Source organism: Somniosus microcephalus, chromosome 15, assembly GCF_052327205.1.
Source record: "Somniosus microcephalus isolate GS21.2 chromosome 15, FLI_Smic_1.0, whole genome shotgun sequence".
NCBI lineage: Eukaryota > Metazoa > Chordata > Chondrichthyes > Squaliformes > Somniosidae > Somniosus > Somniosus microcephalus.
In genome coordinates this window covers 87,454,669-87,481,499 of record NC_141001.1, presented here as the reverse complement: position 1 = coordinate 87,481,499, position 26,831 = coordinate 87,454,669, and the positions used below count along the sequence as shown (strand labels likewise).

Genomic DNA, 26,831 nt, shown 5'->3' with positions numbered 1-26,831 from the left:
GTACAAAATCCATCTGAGAACTGTTTGCAGAGTGAGGTTTTAGTAGCAATGGTACTTTAAAACTTATAGTTGGGCATCATTCATTAATTAAGGATGTCTTCTATCTTTTTTCAGTGTGTAAGACTTCTGAACATTAAATGTCATCTGCCACAGTTGTGCCCACATGCAACTATTGTCCAGGTCCTTCTATAATTCCTTAGCTGCTTCGTCAAATTCTAATCCCCCCCCCCCCCCCCCCCCCACCAGTTTAGTGTCATAAGAACATAAGAACATAAGAAATAGGAGCAGGAGTAGGCCAATCGGCCCCTCGAGCCTGCTCCACCATTCAATAAGATCATGGCTGATCTGATCCTAACCTCAAATCTACTATCACTCTCCATCCCACCCGAACCCATGTGATCTCCCGGGAGAGGCGAAAAACCAGATAAAAAAAACCAATGGGCAATTTGGGAGAAAAAATCTGGGAAATTCCTCTCCGACCCATCTAGGCGATCGAAATTCGTCCAGGAGATCACTCTGTCCTATATTTTCTACAGTACTTACCTTCTGTAAAGGTGATCTCCACCCCAGCCAGGAACAGGAATAGGAATAAAACCATCTCCTGAAATCTAACAGAATTAGAATACAAGAAGTAGGAGCAGAACCAGGCTACACGGCCCCTGGGCCCACTCCACTACCCGAACCTAGGCTCATGTCCAATTTCCTGCCCGCTCCCCGTAACCCTTAATTCCCTTCTAGGAAACTATCTATTTCTGTTTTAAATTTATTTAATGATGTAGCTTCCACAGCTTTCTGGGGCAGCAAATTCCACAAACCTACCACCCTCTGAGTGAAGAAGTTTCTCCTCATCTCAGTTTTGAAGGAGCAGCCCCTTATTCTAAGATTATGCCAATTTAAACAACTTAGTTTGTTTTCTGAATCCAGATGACTTCTGTAGATCAGAAATATTAGCGATTACAGCACCAATCCCTTGGCTAGTCCACTCAATACATTTCCTCAGTCCGACATCATTCGCCTAATTGGGACCCACAGCTTCCTTACTTTCAGCCAATTACTTATCCACCTCCAAGTTTTAAGTAGGATATGCACTGTCTTACACTTGTGTAGTAGCTTTTCATGTGGCACTTTAAAAAAAAAGAAGCTTCCTGGAGCGTAGAGTAAACTATATCACAAGATTTTCCTCTTGGGCTGCTACTTCCTCAAAAAAATGAAGGAATTTGGGCAGGCCGCATCTGCCCTTTCTAAAACCGCGTTGTTTGCCATTTACTATATTAGAACCCATTTTATCCTGTATCAAATCAAATTCTTCACAGATCTCCACTTGCAGGTGGAACATATTTTATATTGTCCTGCTGCAACTGTGGGTATTACAAAGATGTTGGTTTTGGAAAACTGTAGTGCCAAGCAATTCTTAAACCTTATAACAAACAAATCATGAATTCCGAACAAGGCTGCATGTATAATATCAAATGCACTATGAGTGTTACCTGTTACAGTTGAAGCCATGTGACTGAAACTTGTCAGTCCAACTGAGTCCCTTCTATCCAAAATTGAAACCGCTTTAATAATATTTGCACTGTATTAAGATGGTATTAAAATGGAACTGTTTCATTTTTCTATCAGTTTTAGAATTTTTTGGCGCGATAGTTTAAAAATAAATATGCATTGTATTAAGATAGTAAAACAATACTGCAAAGTGCGGTATGACATTGAGTTATTTACACTGGCCCTGAATTTGCGGTCGGTATGACGGCATACTCTCAGAGGACGCCGTCATACCGCCTGTGAAAGTGACCGTAAGTTCGGGATTTCGCATGTGCTAAATCCTGAACTTGCGATCTGTCATTTTCCAAATAGAAAGATGATCCGCTGCGACTTTCAAATCCTCATTGCTGGCGAAAAGTTGGGCTAGTTGCCCACCGACTGCACATCAATTACGCTGGGAAATGTTATGGCTGGTGCAACAGGCGCAGGAGCCTGCTTGCACAGTGTAAGGGGAGGGGAGATGAGAAAATTGCAATTTCAGGGTCATAATAATTTAAAACCAACACGTAAAAGAACCTACCAGGCAGCTGTAAAGGCTCAGTTTGAGGAATACGATAGTTTTAATTTTTTTAAAATCTTGCAGAGTCAATCTTCTCATTTCAAAATTGAATATCAACTAAAAAACTGTATTGCCAGTTTTAAAAACTCTATTGATCTACTTTCATTGACAAAAGGGTTTGGTCGTCACAATTCTGAGGTGACAGGGTTTTGTGTTCGTGTATTATTTCTATATGTATATTAAATAATGCTATCCAGTTTATGGTGTCAAAATAGATTTCAACTTTTTGTCAGGTCATTTACAGATATATGGAAATATATTGATGTAAGCTTGCAAGAAAGGCTGGATTAAAATTGACCTGTATCTTCCTTTAAAGCATATTAGTCAAACCGGGCTTTCTATATTTCCTGATTGGCTAGTGAAAGGAGCAACTCCCCACGTGATCCCAGGTACACTTATGCACAACGGTGCACCCCTGGGATCCGTGGCTAACTACGCTGCGCACAACTCCACAGCATTTCAAAGCAAGTTTTCGTTTGGGGCTTCACACGAGGTAAATGCAGATTTCGTTCGGAGGTCGGCGAACTATTCATTAGTTATGTCGCCGACCACAATTTCAGGGCCACTATCTTTTATAACAACAGAAAATGCTGGGAAAAACTCAGCAGGCCAGGCAACATCTGTGGAGAGAAATTAGAGTCAACGTTTCGGGTCTAACCCTCTTTCAAAACTGGAAAGGAAATGAAATAGATCGAAAGGTAGGGCTGGGACAGAACAAAAGAAGTGAAGAGACATTAAGAGGTATTCAAAATGAGACGAGATGGTGATAGGACTAGTGGAGACAAAAGACGACTCAGATTAGGTGTGAAATGTTCTGGCAGAATGAGAGACAGCTGCCATGTGGGAGAGAGAAAAAATCTTTTGTTTGATTTGTCCATATTTATTAGACTTGTGAAGATTTTTCTATATTAGTTTAAATGCTATGCAGTTTGGAAATAAAAGTTTGATTTTCACTTCTTGGTACTTAGCCAGCCCTCCATTAATTCACAACTTAGATTAGCTGTGTGAATGTACATTGTGGCAAAGCTGCTACACTATCAGGGGTGTTATAGTCATGATAATTAGTTTATAGTGACTGAACACGTCAAATTCCGTTTTTATTATATGGGATTTGCAGATTTTGCTGGAGTTTTGGGAATCGCATTTTGTGATTCTACCCTGTGAAAACTGTAAACTAGTGGCCTTAGTCATGATGCTTGTGCAGTTTTGTGTTGTGCAAGATGGAATCATTTGAGCTGCTTTTAGTTAGTGTCAGGCTTGTAGCTGTCAGTTCTGATATAACAAAACAGATGATGATCTAAGGAGAAACAATTGCTTTTAGTCAAGCTAAGCTAGATTCAAATGCCGACAATTTAAAATAACTGGGTTACTGCCAGCATTGCAATAGTGTTGATCAGAAAATAATGTTTTCTATGGCATGGAGGATATTGCATCGAAATCCATTGAGTATAGGAAGTATTTGTGAGGTAACTAAACCACATAACCCATGAACAACTAAGTTGAGTAGTTTATGTAAACCAGATCCATCCTGGAATTTTAGGAGTTTGTAAAAGATGCTTTTCACTCTAGATGGTTGATACTTAGCATAATGTGAGTGGCTAAAGAGAAAGATCCTTGATGCATCCTGCTTACATTACAAGATTCCCACTGCAAACAAGTATGACTTTGGTGGCAACTCTCTAGCATAAACAATGCAGCACCAGTGCGACTAGAGGTAGCAAGCTTCAGAAGAAAGGTTCTGTCAGCAGCAAAGGCAAGCCTGTTGTAGACCTGGAAGCTGAGCTAGCATAAGGGAGGTCTATGTAGAACCGCAATGTGCAGCCTATGGCTTACAGTCCAGCTCAGGACCACCAACTTCAGTATTCAGCCCATGAAGCCCTGGGCCCCTGTTCCTCAATTGTGGCAGGTGCAATTTGATGTTTTAACTATGGCCCAGATAGATTTTTTAAGGATCACTTTCTGATTGATGGAGAAAGCATTGGAAAGATTGTTCCCTCACTGGCAGCAATCTAACAATAATAAAACCATCCTGCCATTGCCCCTTTCCATCAATCAAAAAAGTGATGTTTTCAATCCTTCTGGCCTCTATTTAATATTTCAAAGCTCCAGCGCCTGACTGAGGCATGCAAGAGAAAGTTCCAGGAGAGGATGGATCACCAAATGCATGCTCAGTGAAGTACCCACAAAATCATGGCCATGACAGCCAATGTCTTTAGTGCTGAGCTACTTCCTAAGATGCTGTAAATCAGCTGTTGTCACAATCGTCCACAAAATGAGCAAAAACTCAAGTCAACTCCAATTACTGGCCCATCAGTCTGTTGAGCTGCCTAGAAAAGCTGCTGGAAAGAGTCATCACAAATCACCTCCAACATCACCTCGAGGGCACTGACTTCTTCAACTCAGGCCAAACAAAGTTCAGGAGCAGAAAAAGCACAAGTGACAACCTGCTGTGCCTATCAGAACACATTCTATAAGCTTTCAACAATAAAAGGTTCACACTGGTAGTGTTCCTGGATGTGGAAAAGGCTTTTGAGAAAGTCTTGCACAATAGTGTACGATATGCCATCTCCTACCTCGACAGCCCCAGAGCATTGACTCGGTGGGCACCATATTATTTGGCAGAATACACAATTTGAGGTCAAAGTGAGCACAGCAACTCCAACCTGGTTTTATCCAACTGCAGGAATTTCCCAGGACTTGCTTTTCATCCCACTCCTGTTCCACAATTATGTGAATGACATTCCAACACTTGAACAAAGGATTGGGGCTTGTTCGCAGTTTGCATGGGTATCCTCCATGAACTCAGAAATCGATTCAGGAAAGCTTTGGAAATGCCTGAATGATCTGAAGGCATAGGCATGCCAATAGCAAATTCTACCGAACTCTAGAAAGTTACAGTGCATGCCACTGTCCAAATAAAGAAGCACAAGGCAGAAATGCGAGGATTGAGTGATTGTCAAAACCCATCAAGACCAGCAAAAAGCTCGGCATAACCTTCTAGAGTAATACGGCTTGGGACATGGCACATCAATTACATCACTGCCAGGGCATCAGCCAAGCTGGGCTAACTGTGGGTCCTCTGTGGAAAGAAGCTTATAGTCAGCCCAAGAATTTTCCTCACACTGTACAAAGCCCACATCTGTCCAATCCTGAAATATGATCATCTAGCCAGGTACACTGTGAGCCAAACATTAAGAGTTGACGCATAATCCCAAACTAAGCAATAAGGGCAGCATATCGCTTCCTACACTTTATCTGCTCAACCTATCTGCACAACATCTGTAAATGTAAAGAATGGAAGAAAGGCTTCTGAAGCTCCAGCAGACGTAACGGCATAAGGCAAGGACTAATCTATCACTATCCATTCTGGTAGAGCAAGAACAGTCCGCCCAGTATATTTGTAACACTGCACTGTCTGTGAGCTTTCAGTAGATAGCTGACCGTGGCAACATACAATCACAGAGGAGATTCCCTTGCAGGGCTCAGCTGAGCCAGTGGCACTGAATTCCCCACACCTGTCAAAACAGACTATTGCAAATGCAGAATATCCAATATAAAAAAGAATGTGGAAAGGATAATGAACCCAGGGCCATTTTTAATAAGCTCCTAATGTTAGTAGCTTTACCCAAAATGAGGTTGTTTTGTGTCAGCAAGAATTTTTCCTATGTTGGCAAAGGCAACAACATTGGGCACTAATGGTGACATCAGACAGTGATGCCAATAAGGAATTGCTGGCAGCATAGCTGTGAGCAGCAGCACAAATAGAGTAGGGCAGAATTAAAGTCAGGAGCAGGCTCAAAGGCAGCAAAGTGAGTGTGGAATTATATTTATTTAATTTTGTTTATTGTAGTCAGTATTTTTAATTGCATTTTTATTGCATTTAACATTTTAAATTGCAGTCTGCCTTATTGCAGTGTTTTTACTGCATTTTTTTCAATCAGTACTTTTTATTACCTTTTGTTTACTGCAGTCAATATTTTTATTGCATTTTTTAAATTTCCATTTCCAATACAATGCCCAACATAACAATTTGGTTTCAGCCAAGAACCATCTCATACAGAGCAGATGTACATGTTGACAGCTGATGAAAGGAAAATAAGTTTGATTACATTTTTGCCCTTTTGGTCTGTAATTAATGAAGCTCCGCTGTCTACAATGTAGTCTTCCATTTGTTTGTATTTTAATTGTTTTTTCCGTGGCCCCTGGGCTCCTTGATGAGCACCAAGAAGAGAGGAATTTGGTCATCCAATCCTAATCGCATCAAAGGACCTTCAATTAAATATATTTATTAGGCACTTGCCTCTTTCCGGCAGGGGTATTGGCTGCCTAAATTGTGGCCCGCTCGAAAATCACAACTGGAAGGCCTCTGGCAATAAGTCAGTGATTTTTCTTCTTCAGTTTTCATCCTGCTAACCGGTTCACGCCAAAAAAGAAAGGATAAAAGGGAAAAGAAAATTGGCCCCTATGTGTTTCACATAGGCCCTCAGCTGTGCATCTCCAGGCGGACTCAAAATGCTTCAGTGGGCTGCGGCCAGACACAAATCATTAAACCACTTTAATTTACAGACAGCAAGTGAATGTACAGAGTAACAGTTAAAATCAAACCCCACTTAGATCACTTAACTTCAAATCCCTCCTTGTGACTAAAAAATAAACCACACCAGCTTACCCTGGATTAGCAGGTTGAGTCGGACTTGATTTTGTTCCATCTTAGCATTGAAACCGATGAAGGCTTCGACAGACTTGGCTGACACTAATTTTACAATAACTTGCCTAGCTTTTTCTTGCCTTTCTCTCAGAAGACCAACCCGATTGACTGACCTTACATATGTCCCTTTGTCGTTTTTATCGCTATGTTCCCAGGTAGTGGATGGGCTGTCCCCCCCCAATTGCTTTCCCATTCAGGGATTCACCAGTAAGTATATATCAACTAAACTGGCTACTTCACTCTCAAGAAGCTCGACACCATCCAGGACAAAGCAACCCGCTTGATTGACACCCCATCCACCACCTTAAAAATTCACTCCCCCCACCACCGATGCACCGTGGCTGAAGTGTGTACCATCTACAAGATGCACTGCAACAACTCGCCAAGGCTTCTTTGACAGCACCTCCCAAACCCATGACCTCTACCGCCTAGAAGGACATGGGCAGCAGGCGCATGGGAACACCATCACCTCCAGGAATGGCCTCACCATGGCCAGATTTACTTCACTTGCCGCTGTACAGCCTGGCTGCCACATGATGTGCCAGATTGGCACCACCCCACACCAAAACCATAAAGCATCCCTACAGTGCCCAAGCCATTCCTTTCACACTCACCACCATTGTGGGGGTGGGGGGGGGAGTTATGTCTCACCATTCACTGCAACTCACTAAGCCACTTCCAAAGGTGCACACAACCTGTCCAAGAACACACAGTGTTGAAAATAAAGGTTTCAGTGTTTGACACCACATTAACAGAAACTTTACATGCACATTATATAAAACACCCAAGTGCCTACCCTTGTGTGTTGTTAGTTGGTATGATTGCACTAGGATGAGGGTGAGTGTGAGGGGTGGTTAGTGAGATGGGAATGTGATACTGTAGATAGAGAGGGATGGGTGGAGGTGCAAGGTAAGTTGGTGTGAGTAAGGATGTGCAGGAGTAGGGTAGGGAAGGCAGAGTGATGGGGATGTGATGATAGGCACAACGGGATGAGGTTGAGTGTGGCTTTGTACTAATGTTTCGTGATCTACTGAGATATTTGAAATGTTTGCGGCACTGCACCCAGGTCCTCCTGACCACATCACTGTTTGTGCCCTCCTCTGCAATGTGCAACCAGGCTGTGCTGATCTCCTGGGGAGGTCTCTTCCGCCCATTGGATGGGAAGGGAAGAGGACATAGAAACATAGAAGATAGTAGCAGGAGTAGGCCATTCGGCCCCTCGATCCTGCTCCGCCATTCAATGAGATTATGGCTGATCATCGAAAATCAGTGCCCTGTCCCTGCCTTCTCCCCATATCCCTTGATCCCTTTAGCCTTAAGAAATATATCTAACTCCTTCTTGAATATATTTAATGAATTGGCCTCAACTGCCTTCTGTGGTAGAGAATTCCACAGGTTCACCACTCTCTGGGTGAAGAAATTCCTCCTCATCTCTGTCCTAAATGGCTTACCCCTTATCTTTAGACTGTGACCCCTGGTTTTGGACTCCCCCGCCATCGGGAACATCCTTCCTGCATCTAGTCTGTCTAGTCCTGTTAGAATGTTATAAGTTTCAATGAGATCCCCTCTCATTCTTCTAAACTCCAGCGAGTATAAGCCCAATCGACCCCATCTCTCTTCATACGTCATTCCCGCCATCCCAGGTATCAGTCTGGTGAATCTTCGCTGCACTCCCTCCATGGCAAGAACATCTTCCTCAGATAAGGCAACCAAAACTGCACACAATACTCAAGGTGTGATCTCACCAAGGCCCTGTACAACTGCAGCAAGACATCCTTGTTCCTGTACGTGAATCCTCTCACTACGAAGGCCAACATACCATTTGCCTTCTTAACCGCCTGCTGCACCTGCATGCTTACCTTCAGCGACTGGTGCACAAGGACACCCAGGTCTCGTTGCACTTCCCCTTCTCCCAATCTATTGCCGTTCAGATAATAATCTGCCTTCCTGTTTTTGCCACCAAAGTGGATAACCTCGCATTTATCCACATTATACTGCATCTGCCATGCATCTGCCCAATCAGCCAACCTGTCCAAATCATACTGGAGTTTCTCGGCAACCTCCTCACAGCACACACGCCCATCCAGCTTTGTGTCGTCTGCAAACTTGGAGATATTACATCTAGTTCCCTCGTGTAGATCATTAATATATATTGTGAATAGCTGGGGTCCTAGCACCGATCCCTGTGGTACCCCACTAGTCACTGCCTGCCACGTGGAAAAAGACCCGTTTATTCCAACTCGTTGCTTCCTGTCTGCCAACCAGTTCTCTATCCAAGTCAGTACCTTGCCTCCAATCCCTTGTGCTTTAACTTTACACGCTAATCTCTTATGCGGGACCTTATCGAAAGCCTTCTGAAAGTCCAAATACACCACATCCACTGTTACTCCCTTATCTATTCTACCAGTTACATCCTCAAAAAATTCCAGTAGATTAGTCAAGCATGATTTACCTTTTGTAAATCCATGTTGACATTGTCTGATCCTGTCACTGTTTTCCAAGTGCTCTGCTATTACATCTTTTATAATGGACTCTAGCATTTTCCCCACTACCGATGTCAGGCTTACCGGTCTATAATTCCCCGTTTTCTCTCTACCACCTTTTTTGAATAGTGGGGGAACATTAGCTACCCTCCAATCCATGGGAACTGTTCCAGAGCCTATAGAATTTTGGAAGATGACCAGCAATGCATCTACTATTTCTAGGGCCACTTCCTTAAGTACCCTAGGATGTAGATTATCAGGCCCTGGGGATTTATCGGCCTTCAATCCCGTCAATTTCCCTAACATCATTTCCCTACAAATACTGATTTCATTCAGTTCCTCCCTCTCATTAGACCCTATGTTCCCGACATTTCTGGGAGGTTATTTGTGTCCTCCTTTGTGAAGACAGAACCAAAGTATGTATTTAATTGGTCTGCCATTTCTTTGTTCCCCATTATAAATTCCCCTGATTCTGACTGCAAGGAACCTATGCTTGACTTCACCAATCTTTTTCTCTTCACATATTTATAGAAGTTTTACAGTCAGTTTTTATGTTCCCTGAAAGCTTACTCTCATACTCTATTTCCCCCTTCTTAATTAATCCCTTTGTCCTCCTTTGTTGAATCCTAAACTGCTCCCAATCCTCAGGTTTGCTGCTTTTTCTGGCCAATTTATATGTCCTCTCCTTGGCTCTTATGTTATCCCTAATTTCCCTTGTTAGCCACGGTTGAGTCACCTTTTTTGTTTTATTTTTATGCCAAACAGGGATGAACAAATTCTGTAGTTCATCCATGCGATCTTTAAATGTTTGCCATTGCCAGGACCTCCCTGCGTGTTGTGACTCCCTCCATAAGCATATGAAGGGAGCCATGGGAGAGCCTGGGTACAGCCTTTGTGCAGTGATTGTCAATGTTTGCAGCACCTCAATGCTGTAGAACACTGACAGCACAACTGTCAAAATAAATTTGGACATGGTCCCTTTAAGGAAACAAATGACGTCACCAGACCCGCTTCCTCTAATTGGCTGGCATCTGCGCTGGGCGGGCTTAACAAGCCCCATTGGAGAAATTCATTTTACAGAGCAGGATGGAGCCAGCAGCGGAGCCAGGATCCGCCACCAATGTCGCCCGCCAGGGACCCACCAAGGTCAGCAAAATCACGGCCTTGGAATTTAGTAACTCTTTAAGCATTTAGGACAGTATTAGATAGTTTTCCTTTAAGTGAAATAAATGTAATACAAATAAAGCAGGAGAGCATATTCCATCAGGATGGGGCATTCTATAATATACTCACTAATTTATAATTAACCACACTTTAGTAAGGATGTCAAGGCCTTGGAGAGGGTGCACAAGAGATTTAGTAGAATTTTATGAAGGTTATGGGGACTATAGAAGCTGGGATTGTTCTCCTTAGAGTAGAGAATGTTAAGAGGAGATTTGATAGAGGTGTTCAAAATTATTAAAGGTTTTGATAGAGTAAATAAGGAGAAACTGTTTTCAGTGGCAGAATGGTCGTTAACCAGAGAACACAGATTTACGGTAATTGGCAAAAGAACCAGAGGCGACGTGAGGAAAGAAATATTTACGCAGTGAGTTGCTTTTATCTGGAATGCACTGCCTGAAAGGGTGGTGGAAGCAGATTCAATAACAACTTTCAAAAGTGAATTGGATAAATACTTGAAGAGCAAAAATGTGCCGGTCTATGGGGAAAGATCAGGGGCATAGGACTAATTGGATAGCTCTTTCAAAGAGCCAGCACAGGCACGATGGCCCAAATAGCCTCCTTCTGTGCTGTGTCTTTCTATGATTCTGTGACCAAGAAAGACAGTCGGATACAATAATTACTCTTCCAGGACTGCGTCTTAAAGGCCTCAGTGTGAGACTATGGCAATAGAAGAACTCTTATTAGTGGCCAGAGAGTTTGTGTCCATTTTTCCTCTTCCACACCACTCCTTTCAGTGATCCTGGCAAGGACTTGCAGAACTGAACCAACTGAGATAAGAATCGAACCATCTTGCTCTATTGTTTCCATATTGTAATCTTTTTATACATTTTATATTTACAATATCCTCCAGTAACTTTCCTACAATTGGGCGCCTGAAGTCATTTTAGGGCCCTGCTAAAAACGTTGCACCCTTAACAGCAATTCTACCCCTCTTCCTGACTGCTCGTTCAGGCTCAGTGAGACTGCATGCAACTTCGGCTTCCTGTTTGACGTCGAGCTGAGCTTTAAAGCTCGTATCCTACCCATTACCAAAAGCACCTGCTTTCAACTTCACAACATCACTCGCCTCAGCTCCTACTTTTACCCCCATTGCCGCCAAAACCCTTATTGATTCCTTTGTCGCCCCAAGACTTGACTACTCCAAAATCTTTCTAAACAGCCTCCCAACCTCCAACCTTCACCCTCTGTAAATTTTAAGTTGAAAACTCTGCTTGCTAATCTACATTGTTCCCCATCTTCTAATGGATCAAATTTAAAATCCTCTTCCTATTCTACAAATCCCTCTATGGTTGTCCCATGCTGCCTCTGCCTCTGCCCCTGCAGCCATCTCCAGCCTTGCATCCCCGCCCCCCGCCACCAGCGACCACTGGTCCACTGACTCAGCCTCCTGTACATCCTTCTCCCTCTGCTTCACATTTGTAGCAGAGCCCTCAGACTTCTTGCCCAAAATGTTTGTAATTCCCTCCCCAAACCCCTCCCCCCTCTACCTAGTTCCCTACCTGTAAAAGCTTTCTCAAAATAAAGCCTAGGCCCCTTGCAGTCAGAATCAGGGGAATTTATAATGGGGAACAAAGAAATGGCATACCAATTAAATACATACTTTGGTTCTGTCTTCACAAAGGAGGACACAAATAACCTCCCAGAAATGTCGGGGAACATAGGGTCTAATGAGAGGGAGGAATTGAATGAAATCAATATTTGTAGGGAAATGGTGTTAGGGAAATTGACGGGATTGAAGACTGATAAATCCCCAGGGCCTGATAATCTACAGCCTAAGGTACTTAAGGAAGTGGCCCTAGAAATAGTAGATGCATTGCTGGTCATCTTCCAAAATTCTATAGACTCTGGAACAGTTCCCATGGATTGGAGGATAGCTAATGTAACCCCATTATTTAAAAAAGGTGGTAGAGTGAAAACGGGGAATTATAGACCGGTAAGCCTGACATCAGTAGTGGGAAAAATGCTAGAGTCCATTATAAAAGATGTAATAGCAGAGCACTTGGAAAACAGTGACAGGATCGGACAAAGTCAACATGGATTTACAAAAGGTAAATCATGCTTGACTAATCTACTGGAATTTTTTGAGGATGTAACTGGTAGAATAGATAAGGGAGAACCAGTGGATGTGGTGTATTTGGACTTTCAGAAGGCTTTCGATAAGGTCCCGCATAAGAGATTAGCGTGCAACGTTAAAGCACATGGGATTGGGGGTAAGGTACTGACTTGGATAGAGAACTGGTTGGCAGACAGGAAGCAAAGAGTTGGAATAAATGGATCTTTTTCCGAGTGGGATGCAGTGACTAGTCGGGTACTGCAGGGATCGGTGCTAGGACCCCAGCTATTCACAATATATATTAATGATCTAGATGAGGGAACTAGATGTAAAATCTCCAAGTTTGCAGATGACACAAAGCTGGGTGGGCGTGTGTGTTGTGAGGAGGATACAGAGAAACTCCCGTCTGATTTGGACAGGTTGGGTGATTGGGCAGATGCATGGTAGATGCAGTATAATGTGGATAAATGCAAGGTTATCCGCTTCGGTGGCAAAAACAGGAAGACAGATTATTATCTGAAAGGCAATAGATTGGGAAAAGGGGAAGTGCAACGAGACCTGGGTGTCCTTGTGTACCAGTCGCTGAAGGTAAGCATGCATGTGCAGCAGGCGGTTAAGAAGGCAAATGGTATGTTGGCCTTCGTAGCGAGAGGATTCGAGTACAGGAGCAAGGATGTCTTGCTGCAGTTGTACAAGGCCTTGGTAAGACCACACCTTGAGTATTGTGTGCAGTTTTGGTCACCTTATCTGAGGAAGATGTTCTTGCCATGGAGGGAGTGCAGCGAAGATTCACCAGACTGATACCTGGGATGGCAGGAATGACGTCTGAGGAGAGATTGGGTCGATTAGGCTTATATACGCTAGAGTTTAGAAGAATGAGAGGGGATCTCATTGAAACTTATAAAATTCTAACAGGACTAGACAGACTAGATGCAAGAAGGATGTTCCAGATGGCGGGGGAGTCCAGAACCAGGGGTCACAGTCTAAGGATAAGGGGTAGGCCATTTAGGACAGAGATGAGGAGGAATTTCTTCACCCAGAGAGTGGTGAACCTGTGGAATTCTCTGCCACAGAAGGCAGTTGAGGCCAACTTTTAAATATATTCAAGAAGGAGTTAGATATATTTCTTAAGGCTAAAGGGATCAAGGGATATGGGGAGAAAGCAGGGATAGGATACTGAGTTTGGATGATCAGCCATGATCGCATTGAATGGCGGAACAGGCTCGAGGGGCCGAATGGCCTACTCCTGCTCCTATCTTCTATGTTTCTAAACCTGTGTGACTAAGCTTTTAATCAGCTCGCCTAACCTTCCCACAAAAACTCGGGGGTGAATTTTAACATAAAAATCAAGTGGGTTTGGAGCGTGGGGTAGTTAAATTGTTAAAAATTGGATTCCCAACCTGAACCCGACTCCAACCTGCCCACTTCTGGTTTTAACGGATGCAGGACAGGAAGCAGGACGGGGGCGGGCAGTCAACCCGCTGCCAGGAGGCAGGACGTCAATTTACATATTACAGTGAGACTGGAAGCCTCCTTTTTTAAATTCCATTTTATTTTTAACTACATGTGGACAGATTTTACACACTTCATAAAACCCGGCAGTTACAGCAAGGCGGGGACTGCTGGATCCAGGAGGTAAGTGTCATTATACCTACCTCCAGGCTCCCAGCCTATCCCACCCCCGTGATCGGAGACCCCCCCCCACGAGGCCTCCAGTCGCCTTCCAGGAACCGCCCCCCACACACCGATCACCCTGAGGCCGGCCATGATCCTCTGGTGGCCGGCCCCACTCTTCCATCCACCACTCACCCCCACCGCCCCAATCAGCATCAGGCTGGCCACGATCCTCTGGTGGCTGGCCCCAAAGTGATCTTGTCCCCATCGCCCACCACCCCCCTGCTCCCTTGATGCCGCTGATCCTCTCTCCCTACACATGCCCCCCGCCCCCCCCCCCCACCCCCGGTCCCACAATGACCCCGATCTTTCATCGGGCCTCCATCCTCCAGAGTTCAACACCTGCCCCCACCTGATTCCTCTCTCCCTCCTCTGTGCGGCCTAGTGCCGCAGGCCTACCCTCCCGCAGCCAGCCAACCTCTCCATCTGGCTGGATGAGGGTGGGAAACCGAGGCCTCGCATGCAAATCAGGCCCCGCTGTTACATCTGGCCTCCCGGGTTTCCCGACCACCTCAGAGCCCCCCCAACCTGCCTTCCTCCTTAAAATCCAGCTCTCAGCATCTACCCCTTTTCCTCTCTGTGAAGCATGACGTGATGTTTTTCTACTCTGTGTTAGCTCTTAAATGTTACCATACATTATGGACAGGGAGCATCTGCATGAAAACTGGATAAAAAAAGACTAAAACACCCACATAAAATTGTATTTTATCAGATAGAAATAATAATCAATACCAGGGAGGAATTTTAAAGCGCCGGTCAAATTTCTGGATTCAGTAGCTGGAATATCCGGCTACAGCTTTGTTCTCATGATTTATAATGTCATCTGTACACTATGATTTGTTTACTGCCTTGTACTCACAGTCAGGTATTCGTTATTCCATATTTAACGTAAGGAAAAGTATATTTAAAGTAGCAGTTATTATGAAAACACCAACATTGCTCAGTCAGCAAAAACAAACGGAGCAGTGTTGTAAGGGGTTTTAGATCGCAGAGGTTTCTCTCTCTAGAGGCCTCTCTCTCTTGCACAGTAAAACCTTGAGTGGTTCGACCCACTCGCCCCTTAGATTCTATACTCTGGACTTTGGGGCAGGAACTACAATGTAGAGAAAACTCTTGTAGACCAAGTTTGATGAAACAAAATGAAATTTTATTGCATATGGAAAAATAAATCAAATGCAAACAGATAAGAGAGTACATGGGAGGGAAAAACACAAACAAATCATAACGACACTGTAATGTAGATACCTTTAAGGGGGGAACTATCTTTTACAGCTCATGTATACTGCAGTACCGGCAGTGACCACACCTGTATATAGCACTGAGTAGTAATCTGTACAGATCAGTTCCAGTGTGAGCCAAGTTGAGTAAACACCTGTTGTACCGTTCTCCTGCAGTCTGTCTTATTATACACGGACACAACATTGGCGACAAGGCAAGTTTGAACCTACCTGCAACTCTGCATCACCTCCCGGGGATTTGTTCCTGGAGATCAGTGGATTGGAGGTCAAGGCCAGAAACTCGGGCGTCGACCACGGGCAACCGCCCAGTCATCCAGCAGAGACTCGAGAATTGCGGGGGAGGCTGTCGAGAGCCAGGCTTGGCTTTCCAGTCGAGGTGGTCCAGCGAAACGGGCTGGCAACAGGTAGTGCGCAGACCCTTCCCGGACAGCGGCGGGCTAGAGCCCGACCGAGCGGCACAGCAAAGGGCCGAGCAGCGTCGACGGGGGAGAGAGAGAGAGGGTAGAGCGCACAGGGCACAGCCGGTGTTCAGGGGCCGAGCAGCGTCGAAGAGAGGGAGAGAGAGACGCGCAGAAACCCGCGAGGCGCCGCCATTGCCACGAGGACCGCCGAGAGCGGCATTGGCAGCAGCGCAGGAGAAGCGCGTGAAACCTACAGGGCGCCGCCATTGCCACGAGAACCGCCGGGAGCGGCGTTGGCAGCAGCGGGGGAGGAAGGAAAGTGCGGGAGACGCCATTTTAAGCCATTGGGAGACACCATTTTAAACCACACCCAAAATGCCAAAGTGTGGCAGTATCACCGCATTTGACAATAAAGTCGAAGATTGGACTACATATGTCGAACGAATAGAGGTATACTGCAAGGCAAATGAGGTGTCTGATGACAAGAAAGCGTCGGTATTGTTAAATTTAATGGGTGCAAAGACGTATGGTTTATTACGAAATCTAGTAACCCCAACGAAGCCAATGGAAAAGAGTTTTGAAGACATAGTAACGATACTACAGGAACATTTAAACCCCACACCGCTGCTGATAGCAGAAAGATTCAAGTTTCACAAACGAAACCAGCATAAGGATGAAAGCAATGCTGATTATTTAACAGAACTGCGCAAACTATCGAAACACTGCCAGTTTGGAGCGGAACTGGCAGATACCTTAAGGGACAAGTTTGTGTGTGGGCTTCAAAGTGAAGGAACCCAGAAACGGCTTTTATCTGAAAAGGACCTTACGCTGGAAAAGGCTTTCAGCATTGCGGTATCATATGAAGCAGCAGCACGGGGCGCTGCAGAGATACAACAGAGACCGCAAGAAAATGGCACAAACGAAATGTCATATGGAACAGAGAAGTGCTATCGCTGCAGCAGAACAACACACGACCAGAAGGATTGCTGGTTCAAAGACAAAGTGTGCAGACAGTGTGGAAAAGTAGGACACATAGCACGAGTCTGCAGGTCGGGAAAGAAAACCAGCAATAAGAAACCTACCAAAGGAAAGTACAAGAAGGTACATAAGATGACGGAGAATAGTTCAGATGAACAAAAGAGTGAGAACGACTCCGAAAGCAGGGAACTGAGTTGTCTGAAACGACATAATGTGATCACAACGGAGGATCACCGAACCATTTGGGTCACACTCAAGATAGCAGGAGTCCAGGTAAAGATGGAATTGGACACAGGATCAGCCCTAACAGTCATAAACCGACGGGACTACGAGCGGCTATTCTCACACATACCCTTGAGAGACACAAAAATTATTTTGAAGACGTACACGGGACAAAAAGTCTACCCCAAAGGAAAAATAAGGGTGACTGTTATATATAACGGTAAGGAAACACCAAAACTAGACCTGTATGTATTGCAAGATGGAGGACCACCATTACTGGGACGTGAATGGATCTGGAAAATACAACTGGATTGGCATTCCATACAGGCACTGACTGTGGCTGACAAAAAGGATGACGATGTCACACCTGGGCGACTGTCAAAGATCCTAACTGACGCGAAAGAGGTGTTCCAGCAAGGACTCGGAACACTAAAAGGCATGACAGCGACGATTAAAATTGAAGAAAACGCAAGCCCAAATTTTTTTAAGGCCAGGCCGGTACCTTATGCGATCCGCCCAGCCGTCGAAGCAAAGCTGGAGAGTCTGGAATGTTCAGGTGTACTGTCCAAGGTAGACTGGAGCGAATGGGCTGCACCCATCGTCCCTGTGATGAAAAAGTCGCTGAGCAGCACGCCTGGGGAACCAAGGAAGGTTCGCATCTGTGGGGACTTTAAGGTAACAGTGAACCCGGTCCTTCACACCGTACAATATCCACTTCCGCAGATTGAAGATATTTTCGCCTCGCTATCTGGAGGGAAACGCTTCACTAAGATTGATCTGGCCCAGGCGTATCTGCAACATAAGTCCCCAGAGAAGATTGAGGCAGTAGCCAAGGCTCCAGCACCGGAAAATGTGTCACAACTGAGGTCGTTCCTCGGGCTGGTAAACTACTGCCATAAGACACCCTACTGCAAACTGGGGTGCCATGGAAATGGAGTGACGAATGTAGACGAGCTTTCCAGAAGAGCAAAACACTAATCACATCGAAAGAGGTATTGGCCCATTACAGCCCAGCATTACCAATTCGGTTGGCATGTGATGCGTCACCCTACGGCATTGGAGCGGTGCTGTCGCACAAATTCTCGGACGGCTCAGAGAGGCCAATAGCCTTCGCGTCACGATCACTAACCTCAGCCGAGCGTAACTATGCCCAGATTGACAGGGAGGCCCTCAGCCTAGTGTGGGGAGTGAAAAAGTTCAATCACTATCTGCACGGGCAGAAATTCACCTTGCTGACTGATCACCAGCCTCTTGTCTCCATTTTTAATCCGAAGAAGGGCGTTCCGGTGATGACTGCGCAACGACTACAAAGATGGTCACTTTTTCTAGGGGCGCACCACTATGAGATTGAATATAAGGGCACGAAACAGCATGGAAATGCTGATGGGCTATCACGCCTGCCACTGCCTACTGCGGAGGAAGCACCAGCAGTGGATCCTGTTGAAATATTCCATTCGACTATAGTTGAATACCTACCAGTAACTAACGCTTGTATCGAAAAGGAAACCCGAAATGACCCGACACTGTCTCGGGTATATGATTTGACGGTGAAGGGATGGCCAGCACATGGCGACTCACTGTTGCCAGCATTCTCAACAAGGAGAGAACAGCTGTCAGTGTGCCGGGGGACCTTGATGTGTGGATCCCGAGTGGTAATTCCACCCAAGTTAAGGGATAGTGTGCTCAATGAGCTTCATGAGGGTCATCTGGGAGGGGTAAAAATGAAAAGCCTTGCCAGGGCTTATGTGTGGTGGCCGGGAATCGATAAACAAATCGAGGACCTGACCAAGAGTTGCTCAGGATGCCAGAAAGTCCAAAATGCACCACCACAGGCCCCTCTACACCCATGGGAGTGGCCCTCATCTCCATGGCAACGGGTGCATATTGATTTTGCTGGTCCATTCATGGACTCAATATTTTTAGTAGCCGTGGATGCGCATTCGAAATGGCATGAGGTCATCAAAATGTCCTCCACCACCATGGAGAAAACTATTGCAGTCCTACGGACCATTTTTGCCAGGAATGGCTTGCCAGAACAGATTTGCTCCGACAACGGACCACAGTTTGTGTCCGAAGAGTTCCGGAGGTTCTTGAAAAAGAATGGGGTAAGGCATTACACATCCGCCCCGTATCATCCAGCCACAAATGGATTGGCTGAGAGGTTCGTACAAACCTTTCAGAAGGCAATAAAGGCTATGTACAATGACAACATTCCGCTGCAGCACAAGGTGGACAATTTCCTGTTCGCCTACCGGAATGCGACACATGCAGTCACCAACCAGGCCCCAGCCATGATGTTCTTTAACCGAAGGTTAAGATCTCGCCTGGATTTGCTCAGACCAAACGTACGAAGAGATGTTGAGAGTATGCAATTCCAGCACATCCATGAGAAGCCAACAAGGAGCTTCAATGTAGGGCAACCAGTCTTGGCCCACGACTACCGAACAGAAAAATGGCAGCCAGGAACGATATGCACATGGCAGGGCCCACTAATGTACACAGTGGACGTTGGGGAGAGCATCGTGAGACGCCATGCTGACCAGATCCTAGAGTCACAGGGACAAGTCAACCCCATGCCTCGCCCATACGTACCTGGTGATGAACCCGACGTACAGGTCGCATCTACCCCAGAAACAGTAGCATCGGAAGCTGATGAACCAACCGACGACAGGGGGCCAGAATCGCCTCCGCACCAAGAGCAAGATACTCGGGAGAGGCGCTATCCAGAAAGGATCAGGCAGCCTCCCCAAAGACTGAATATATAAATAGACTATTTTCAGCTAATGTTGCATGTTAAAAGTGTTAATTGTAATTACAGGAAACTTTGTGCTATCCGGCACCCACGGGACCGAGCTGCTGCCGTTGCCTCAAAACTGCCGTACTCTCCAGAGTTAATGTTGAGAGATACGGAGATTCTTATCTCTGTATTTGACAACAAACACTGTTGCTTAGCAACAGCTTCTAAACACTCGGGTGTGGCCTGCAAGCTCTGTAGCTGAAGCTGTTGCTATAGCTACAGACCTTGCACAGCTTGACTGTTCAAACAGAGCAAAAAAAACAAACAAAAAGAATAAAAAACGGCTGCTGATTTTTGCCGGTGGCTCCAGATTGCCGGATATCTCATCTCCAGATAGCACAAAGTTTCCTGTAGTTTGATATTTAATTGTTAAATGAGTGTTATGGTACTGTTAATCTAAAAGGGGAGGAATTGTAATGTAGATACCTTTAAGGGGGGAGCTATCTTTTACAGCTCATGTATACTGCAGTACCGGCAGTGACCACACCTGTATATAGCACTGAGTAGTAATCTGTACAGATCAGTTCCAGTGTGAGCCAAGTTGAGTAAACACCTGTTGTACCGTTCTCCTGCAGTCTGTGTCTTATTATACACGGACACAACAGACACAGTACTAACTAAGGCAAATACAGGCTTCTTATACTCTACAAAAATCATCATGAAATAAGGAAACACATGGAACATCGAGGGACAACAACTCATGTTAATTGTACCCTTAAATCCACCCCCTTAAACCTATCTAGATCTGATTTTGAAGGGCCAGAAACATGCTCACCAATCCAACTAGGTTTTGAACCAGTCTACGTTTGGTCCTTTCAGGTGCCCCGTCTCCACGTGGATCGTGGAGCCCCAGCGAGCTGCGCCACACCTCTCCTGAGGTGGGGGTCAGGGGCGGCTGGACACCGGCTGGCCTGGATGTCGGCAGGGTCGGGGATCGTCGGCTCGACCCCGGTCAGAGGAGCCTTGGGCTGGCCTTCGTATAGGTTTCTTCAGTTTGTTTTTGTCTCTTCTCCCGAGTTGGGAGAAGGCCTCTCGTTTTCGTCAACGGCCCGGGGTTGGTCGATGATCTCCCGATGTTTGACCCCAGGGCGGGACGCCGGCTCGAACGGTCTTCTTGATGGCGGCTTAGTCTTCTTCTTCTTCCTCCGATGGTGGAGAGGAGTTCCTGATCTTCTCCCAAACCAGCTCCTCTTTACCCAGCTCAAAAGCTGGACCGGCTGCCAACGCTCCAGGGCTGAGCTCGAAAAGCTGAGGCTCACCCCACCGCTCCGAAGAAGCTCCGACTCCACTCCAACTCAACTCAACAACCACCGAATTCTTCCAATTATACTTTTCCTTCAGAAGCTTCCACTTCCCGCCCAAAATCAGGTGAGTCTTTGTTTAACTTTTGGCGGGCTGGGAGCACAGCGGGGTAGTTATTATATTTTAAAATATTTTAGATGGCCGGTAAAGGCCCATCTCTGGTCTGGAATGACCTTCATTGTTTTTAATGTCCTGCTGATCTCGTTATCTAGTCCTTGGTGCTGTTCTCATGAATATGAAATTGTCCCCTTTTGTCTGGGTCAACATTTAGATGGCCTATTTCTCCAGGCCGATCTTGACTGGATCTGCATCTAATCCATATGTATATGTGGGGGTCTGGTTTTGTTCTCTCAGAAACGGCTTCCAGAACTTACTGTGGGTTGAATCCACAAAGCTGTCTGAGGATTCGCAGGAACCATTTTAAAATGTCCCAATAAGCCGGTCACGTGGAATGGCAGCCATTTTGTATGCCCCTTTTTCTGGGCTTCTTTTAAAACAGTCTTTAAAAATCATGGCCTCTTCTGCCATTTGACCCTTTATAATATAAAGTCCAATTTTGCGAATCCTACAGTGTCTGTATTCTGTGTTGGAAGAAAGGACAGAGAACTGCAGAGATTGAGAATCTACCACACTGTCGACTAAACCGTGCTGTTTGTGAGCCTCGGTGCTGAGATGCGATGCTGCATGGGAAATTTTGTAACTTTTCTATGGTCTTATAATTGTGTAAAATGAAGTCACATATTGGATACTAATTACCGTAGTACCCTGTACTGTATTGCCAAACACCAGAAAGAGTCTCAATTTTCTTGCAATATAAACTTCGTCCAGTTGTCATAGTAATGGCTTTTGGGTTGATAATTATCACTTCTTTTAGTGCATATCGTAGTATATTGCCATACGTAGACATTTGTGTAATAAATATAGGAGACACTCTCAATGAATTTGTCAATAAAAATCTAATCAAGGAATTCAGATTATGTTTGACATCTAAACCTAAAAATGGGACTATTGGCTTAAATTCACCATATTAGTATGATGTTGAGTTTTCATTGCAAATATTTTCTTACTATAGTGTGCCCTTTCTATCTCTGTTACTATTTAAAGGCATGATATAGGACCTGGAAAAATATTGGCTCTCTGTACTGATGTCGTACCTGTGGATTTCTTTTACCTTTGAATTACAAGAGCATTTGCTACTTTGTGCGTACCAATAGATGTTGGAGAGACCTGATTGTGTAGTAGGGAAATAAGCTTCTCATTTAACTGTAATTTAATGTCTCAGGATTTTTTGATTGAATTTCACTTAAAAAGTACCTGTAATTTGCATTTTTTTTGGCCAATATTTATCCTTCAATCAGCATAACAAAAAAGAAACTGGTTTTCTGCTCATTATCACATTGCTGTTTGTGGGAGTTTACTGAGCGCAAATTGGCTGTCGTGTTTCCTACATTACAACAGTGATTACATTTCAAAAAGTACTTAATTGGCTATAAAGTGCTTTGGGATGTCCGGTGGTCGTGGAAGGCTCTATATAAATGCAAGCCTTTCTTTCTTATATTATACTTTTGAGCACAAAGTATCCTTCGCAACTTTGAAAATGAATCTGTCTTCTCTCAGATGCAAAAATAATTTCTTGTGGTGCAGAAATGATACTGCAATCCACTAAGGATTAATGGCCCTCTGCAGACATCCTGTACTTGTTGACATGTTTACTCTTTACTGCTGTGTTCCAAAGGATGTGCTTATTATTTTTCTGTGGTTGGAATATTTTAAATTTGACCATATCTATGACAGAGAGGTTAATGAATGAGTGAACCTGGATGAACACAAGGAAGCACCGCTTACCTCTCTAAAGGAGAGGGAAGGAAACCTGCTATCCTTACTCGGGTCTGGCCTATATGTGACTCCAGTCCCACACCAATGTGGCTGACTCTCAACTGCCCTCTGAAGTAACCTCGCAAGCCACTCAGTTCTTTAAAAAAAACTGCATCCATATGTTACTTGTCCACAGACTGCTGCACACCTGTGAACCTGATTGAAAGGCAGATCAGATCTCGATGAAGAACAACAGCTTCCAGAGACAATTTGTTTTCACTTAGTCAACAGCAGGAAAATGGGTAAAATGCAGTTTTGCTGTGCTAAAAGAAAACAGTCTTAAGCAACTGTGCTGAGATCTTACAGATTTATGATTAAAGAAATACTTAAAATATAAATGTTCCTAGCAGTCTTTTGAGTATTTTATTTCAGGGGAGTAAACCTTAATGTCACCATGAAGTATTGTGTTGATTTCTAGCAATTATCTGTTAATGACCTGATTCACAAGACGAGTTCCAAACATGTTTAAAAGTGCTAACTCCTGGCTAAACTGAGCACTGCACCACTGATGGAAAATAACTAATGTTCTTTCAATTTAGTAAATGCCAATCGTAACTCATACTGTAGACCTTTCGTACTTGTAATCATGTTCAAGTAACAAACTATCACCTATTCTAGATTTATCCTGAACTGACTGTTTATAATTTCAAATCCTTTTATTTCAGACCTGTTGACAGTGAATGAGTACCATTCCTTACTTCAGCTGATTTGTCAAGACTTTCCAGTGGATCTTGCCCAGAAAGCAGCAAGGTAAATAGATTTGTTCTATTTAACAAACCTGACTGATATTGCATTCTCTGAACCGGAGAAGTACAGTCCAATACTGATTTAATAGAGCGAGTAGGAGGCAGGCGTTTCTTCTTTTGTAACAATATTTTCCTCTTTCAGGCACATGTTGATTATGCAGTGCTCAGTTGTTCTATAAAATCAGTTTGCTAAACTGGTATAGTTGTTAATTTATTTTTTTTGTTTTCCCAAGAACTTGCTTTTTTTGCACTAGTGGATTTGCACCTGTATATTAAGGACTATCTCACCAGCCATGAAAAGCTGTTTTGTATATGTAATTTGCTGTGGACTGACCAGACTTCATGTCTTATTCACAGAACAGAGTGAAATAGACAAGAACAAGTGCGTAGTTGTCAATTGACACAGTCACACTTTGTTTCAGTACTTCATTACTGCATGGTACAATGTTAGTAGGTGCTTTCGATTTGTTTTAATGCTGAAGGAGGGAACTTATCATTTCTATCTGAATATTTTCAAGAGGACAGGTGTTATTAAATACTGTACGTTTGCAATTTATTTTATTAACTGTATTAATAGTTCATTGCATTTTTTATATTGGGGTGAGGTAGCAAACTACTTTGATACAACAACACCATCCCACAAAGCAGTGGAGCATGGGCAGTTCCCCAAATGATGAGTTCATGATATTGCCTGTCATCATTACAAGGCAATGTTGAATCGAAGACAAGAGAAGAAAACAAAGGACAAGTTACCGTGTGCTGCTCTTGGTCACCTGGATGAAGATAGTTGGAGGCCTGGGAACAGGATAGGGAAAACTTTCTGACTTTGCACTCCCAGTGAGTAGCATCACCCACTGGCAGTGCATATTGGAAATTGGTGCTGCACACTATCACTCAACCATTTAAAACGACTATAGGAAGAAACATGGATAGCGCACGCTCGAACTTCCAAAATTTGGTATCACTGGGAGAGACTCCCTGCTGGAATCGTGAAGTTGGAAAATTACCACTGCTATCTCTTTGGTCATGGCTAGAGAGTGGCATAGTGAGAAAACATGCATGAAAACAGGCACATGCGAGAAGCTTGTTCATGTCCATTATGTGTTAAAAAAAATTGTTGCAGTTCCCATTAATATTTCAGTTAGGAGGCCAACTATTCCATAACTTGTTACTCCTTAAGTATATAATTCATCTTGACTTTCTTCAATAATACTTGGGAAAAAAAATCATACAAATGAAATTATGAACATGAAATATAGAAAAAAAAGAACCCACATTTGTGTAACATCTTATCATGTCCTCGGGACGTCCCAAAGTGCTAGTCAATCAATGAATTACTTTTGAAGAGCAGCTCCTCTTGTTACAATAGCAAAATACTGGGTATGCTGGAAATCTGAAATAACAACAGAAAATGCTGAAAACACTGAGCAGGTGAGGCAGCATCCGTAGAGAGAGAAAAACAGAGTTAACGTTTCAGGTCGATGACCCTTCATCAGAACTGGAAAAAGTTGGAGATGTAACAGATTTTTAAGCAAGTGTAGGGGCAGGGAGAGGGGGGAGAGGAGGAAAGAACAAAAGGGAAGGTCTGTGATAGGATGGAAGGCATTAGGATGGAAGGCAGGAGAGATTAAGAAACAAAAGGGATGATGGTGCAAGACAAAAGGAGATGGTAATGGGACAAGTTAAGAAACAAAAGATGACTCTAGATGAGGTGTAAATGGCAATGGCAGAGTCATCAACAGCTGCCATGTGAGAGAGAAAAAAAAAATAGGGGCCGAGGTTATGGTCTGAAATTGTTGAACTCGATGTTGAGTCTCAAAAGATGAGGTGCTGTTCCTCGAGCTTACGTTGCGTTTCATTGGAACAGTGTAAGAGCCCTGAACTAGAAAATTTCATTCACTTTGCTTCCAATTTCCACCCTTCCCTCACCTTCACATGGTTCATCTCCGACTCTTCCCTTCCCTTCCTCGACTTCTCTGTCTCCATTTCTGGGGATAGGCTATTGACAAACATTCACTGTAAGCCCACAGCTACCTGGACTACACTCCCTCCCACCCCGCATCCTTTAAGGACGCTATTCCATTCTCCCAGTTTCTCCGTCTCCGCCGCATCTGCTCTGACGATGCCACCTTCCATTCTAGTGCTTCTGATATGTCTTCCTTTTTCCTCAACCGAGGATTCCCCTCTACCGTGGTTGACACGGCCCTTGATCATGTCCGTTCTGTTTCCTGCACTTCTGTTCTCACCCCTTCCCCTCCCTCCCAGAACCACGATAGGGTTCCCCTTGTCCTCACCTTTCACCCCACCAGCCGCACCTTTAACGGATCATCCCCCACCATTTCCGCCACCTCCAGCGTGATCCCACCACCAAACACATCTTCCCCTCCCCTCCCCTTTCAGCATTCTGAAGGGACCGCTCCCTCTGCGACACCCTGATCTACTCCTCTATCACCCCCAACACCCCTTCCCCTTCCCACGGCACCTTTCCGTGCAAATGCAGGAGATGCAATACCTGCCCTTTTACCTCCTCCCTTCCCACTGTCGAGGGCCCTAAACACTCCTTCCAGGTGAAACAGCGATTTACTAGGTTAAGTGAGTGGGCAAAAATTTGGCAGATGGAGTATAATGTGGAAAAATGTGAGGTTATCCACTTTGGAAGGAAGAATGAAAAAGCGAATTATTATTTAAATGGAGTGAGACTACAAAATGCTGCGGTACAAAGGGATCTGGAGGTCCTAGTACATGAAACGCAAAAAGTGAGCATGCAGGTACAGCAAGTAATTAGGAAGGCTAATGGAATGTTGGCCTTTATTGCAAGGGGTATGGAGTAAAAAAGTAGGGAAGTTTTGATGCAACTTTACAGGGTGCTGGTGAGACCGCACCTGGAGTATTGCGTACAGTTTTAGTCTCCATATTTAAGGAAGGATATACTTGCATTGGAGGCAGTGCAGAGAAGGTTCACTAGGTTGATTCCTAGGATGAAGGGGTTGACGTATGACGAAAGGTTGAGCAGGTTGGGCCTATAC

At 44.4% G+C, this 26,831-nt stretch overlaps 1 protein-coding gene across 1 annotated transcript in view; it reads left to right on the top strand.

Annotated features, from left to right (window-relative positions):
- cstpp1 (centriolar satellite-associated tubulin polyglutamylase complex regulator 1) overlaps positions 1–26,831 on the top strand; it is a 468,108-nt gene that overhangs the window by 315,778 nt on the left and 125,499 nt on the right. Inside the window, exon 4 of the mRNA XM_086008095.1 lies at positions 23,725–23,809. Within this exon, the coding sequence (XP_085864221.1) occupies positions 23,725–23,809 (85 nt within the window). The remainder of the gene's footprint in view (positions 1–23,724; positions 23,810–26,831) is intronic.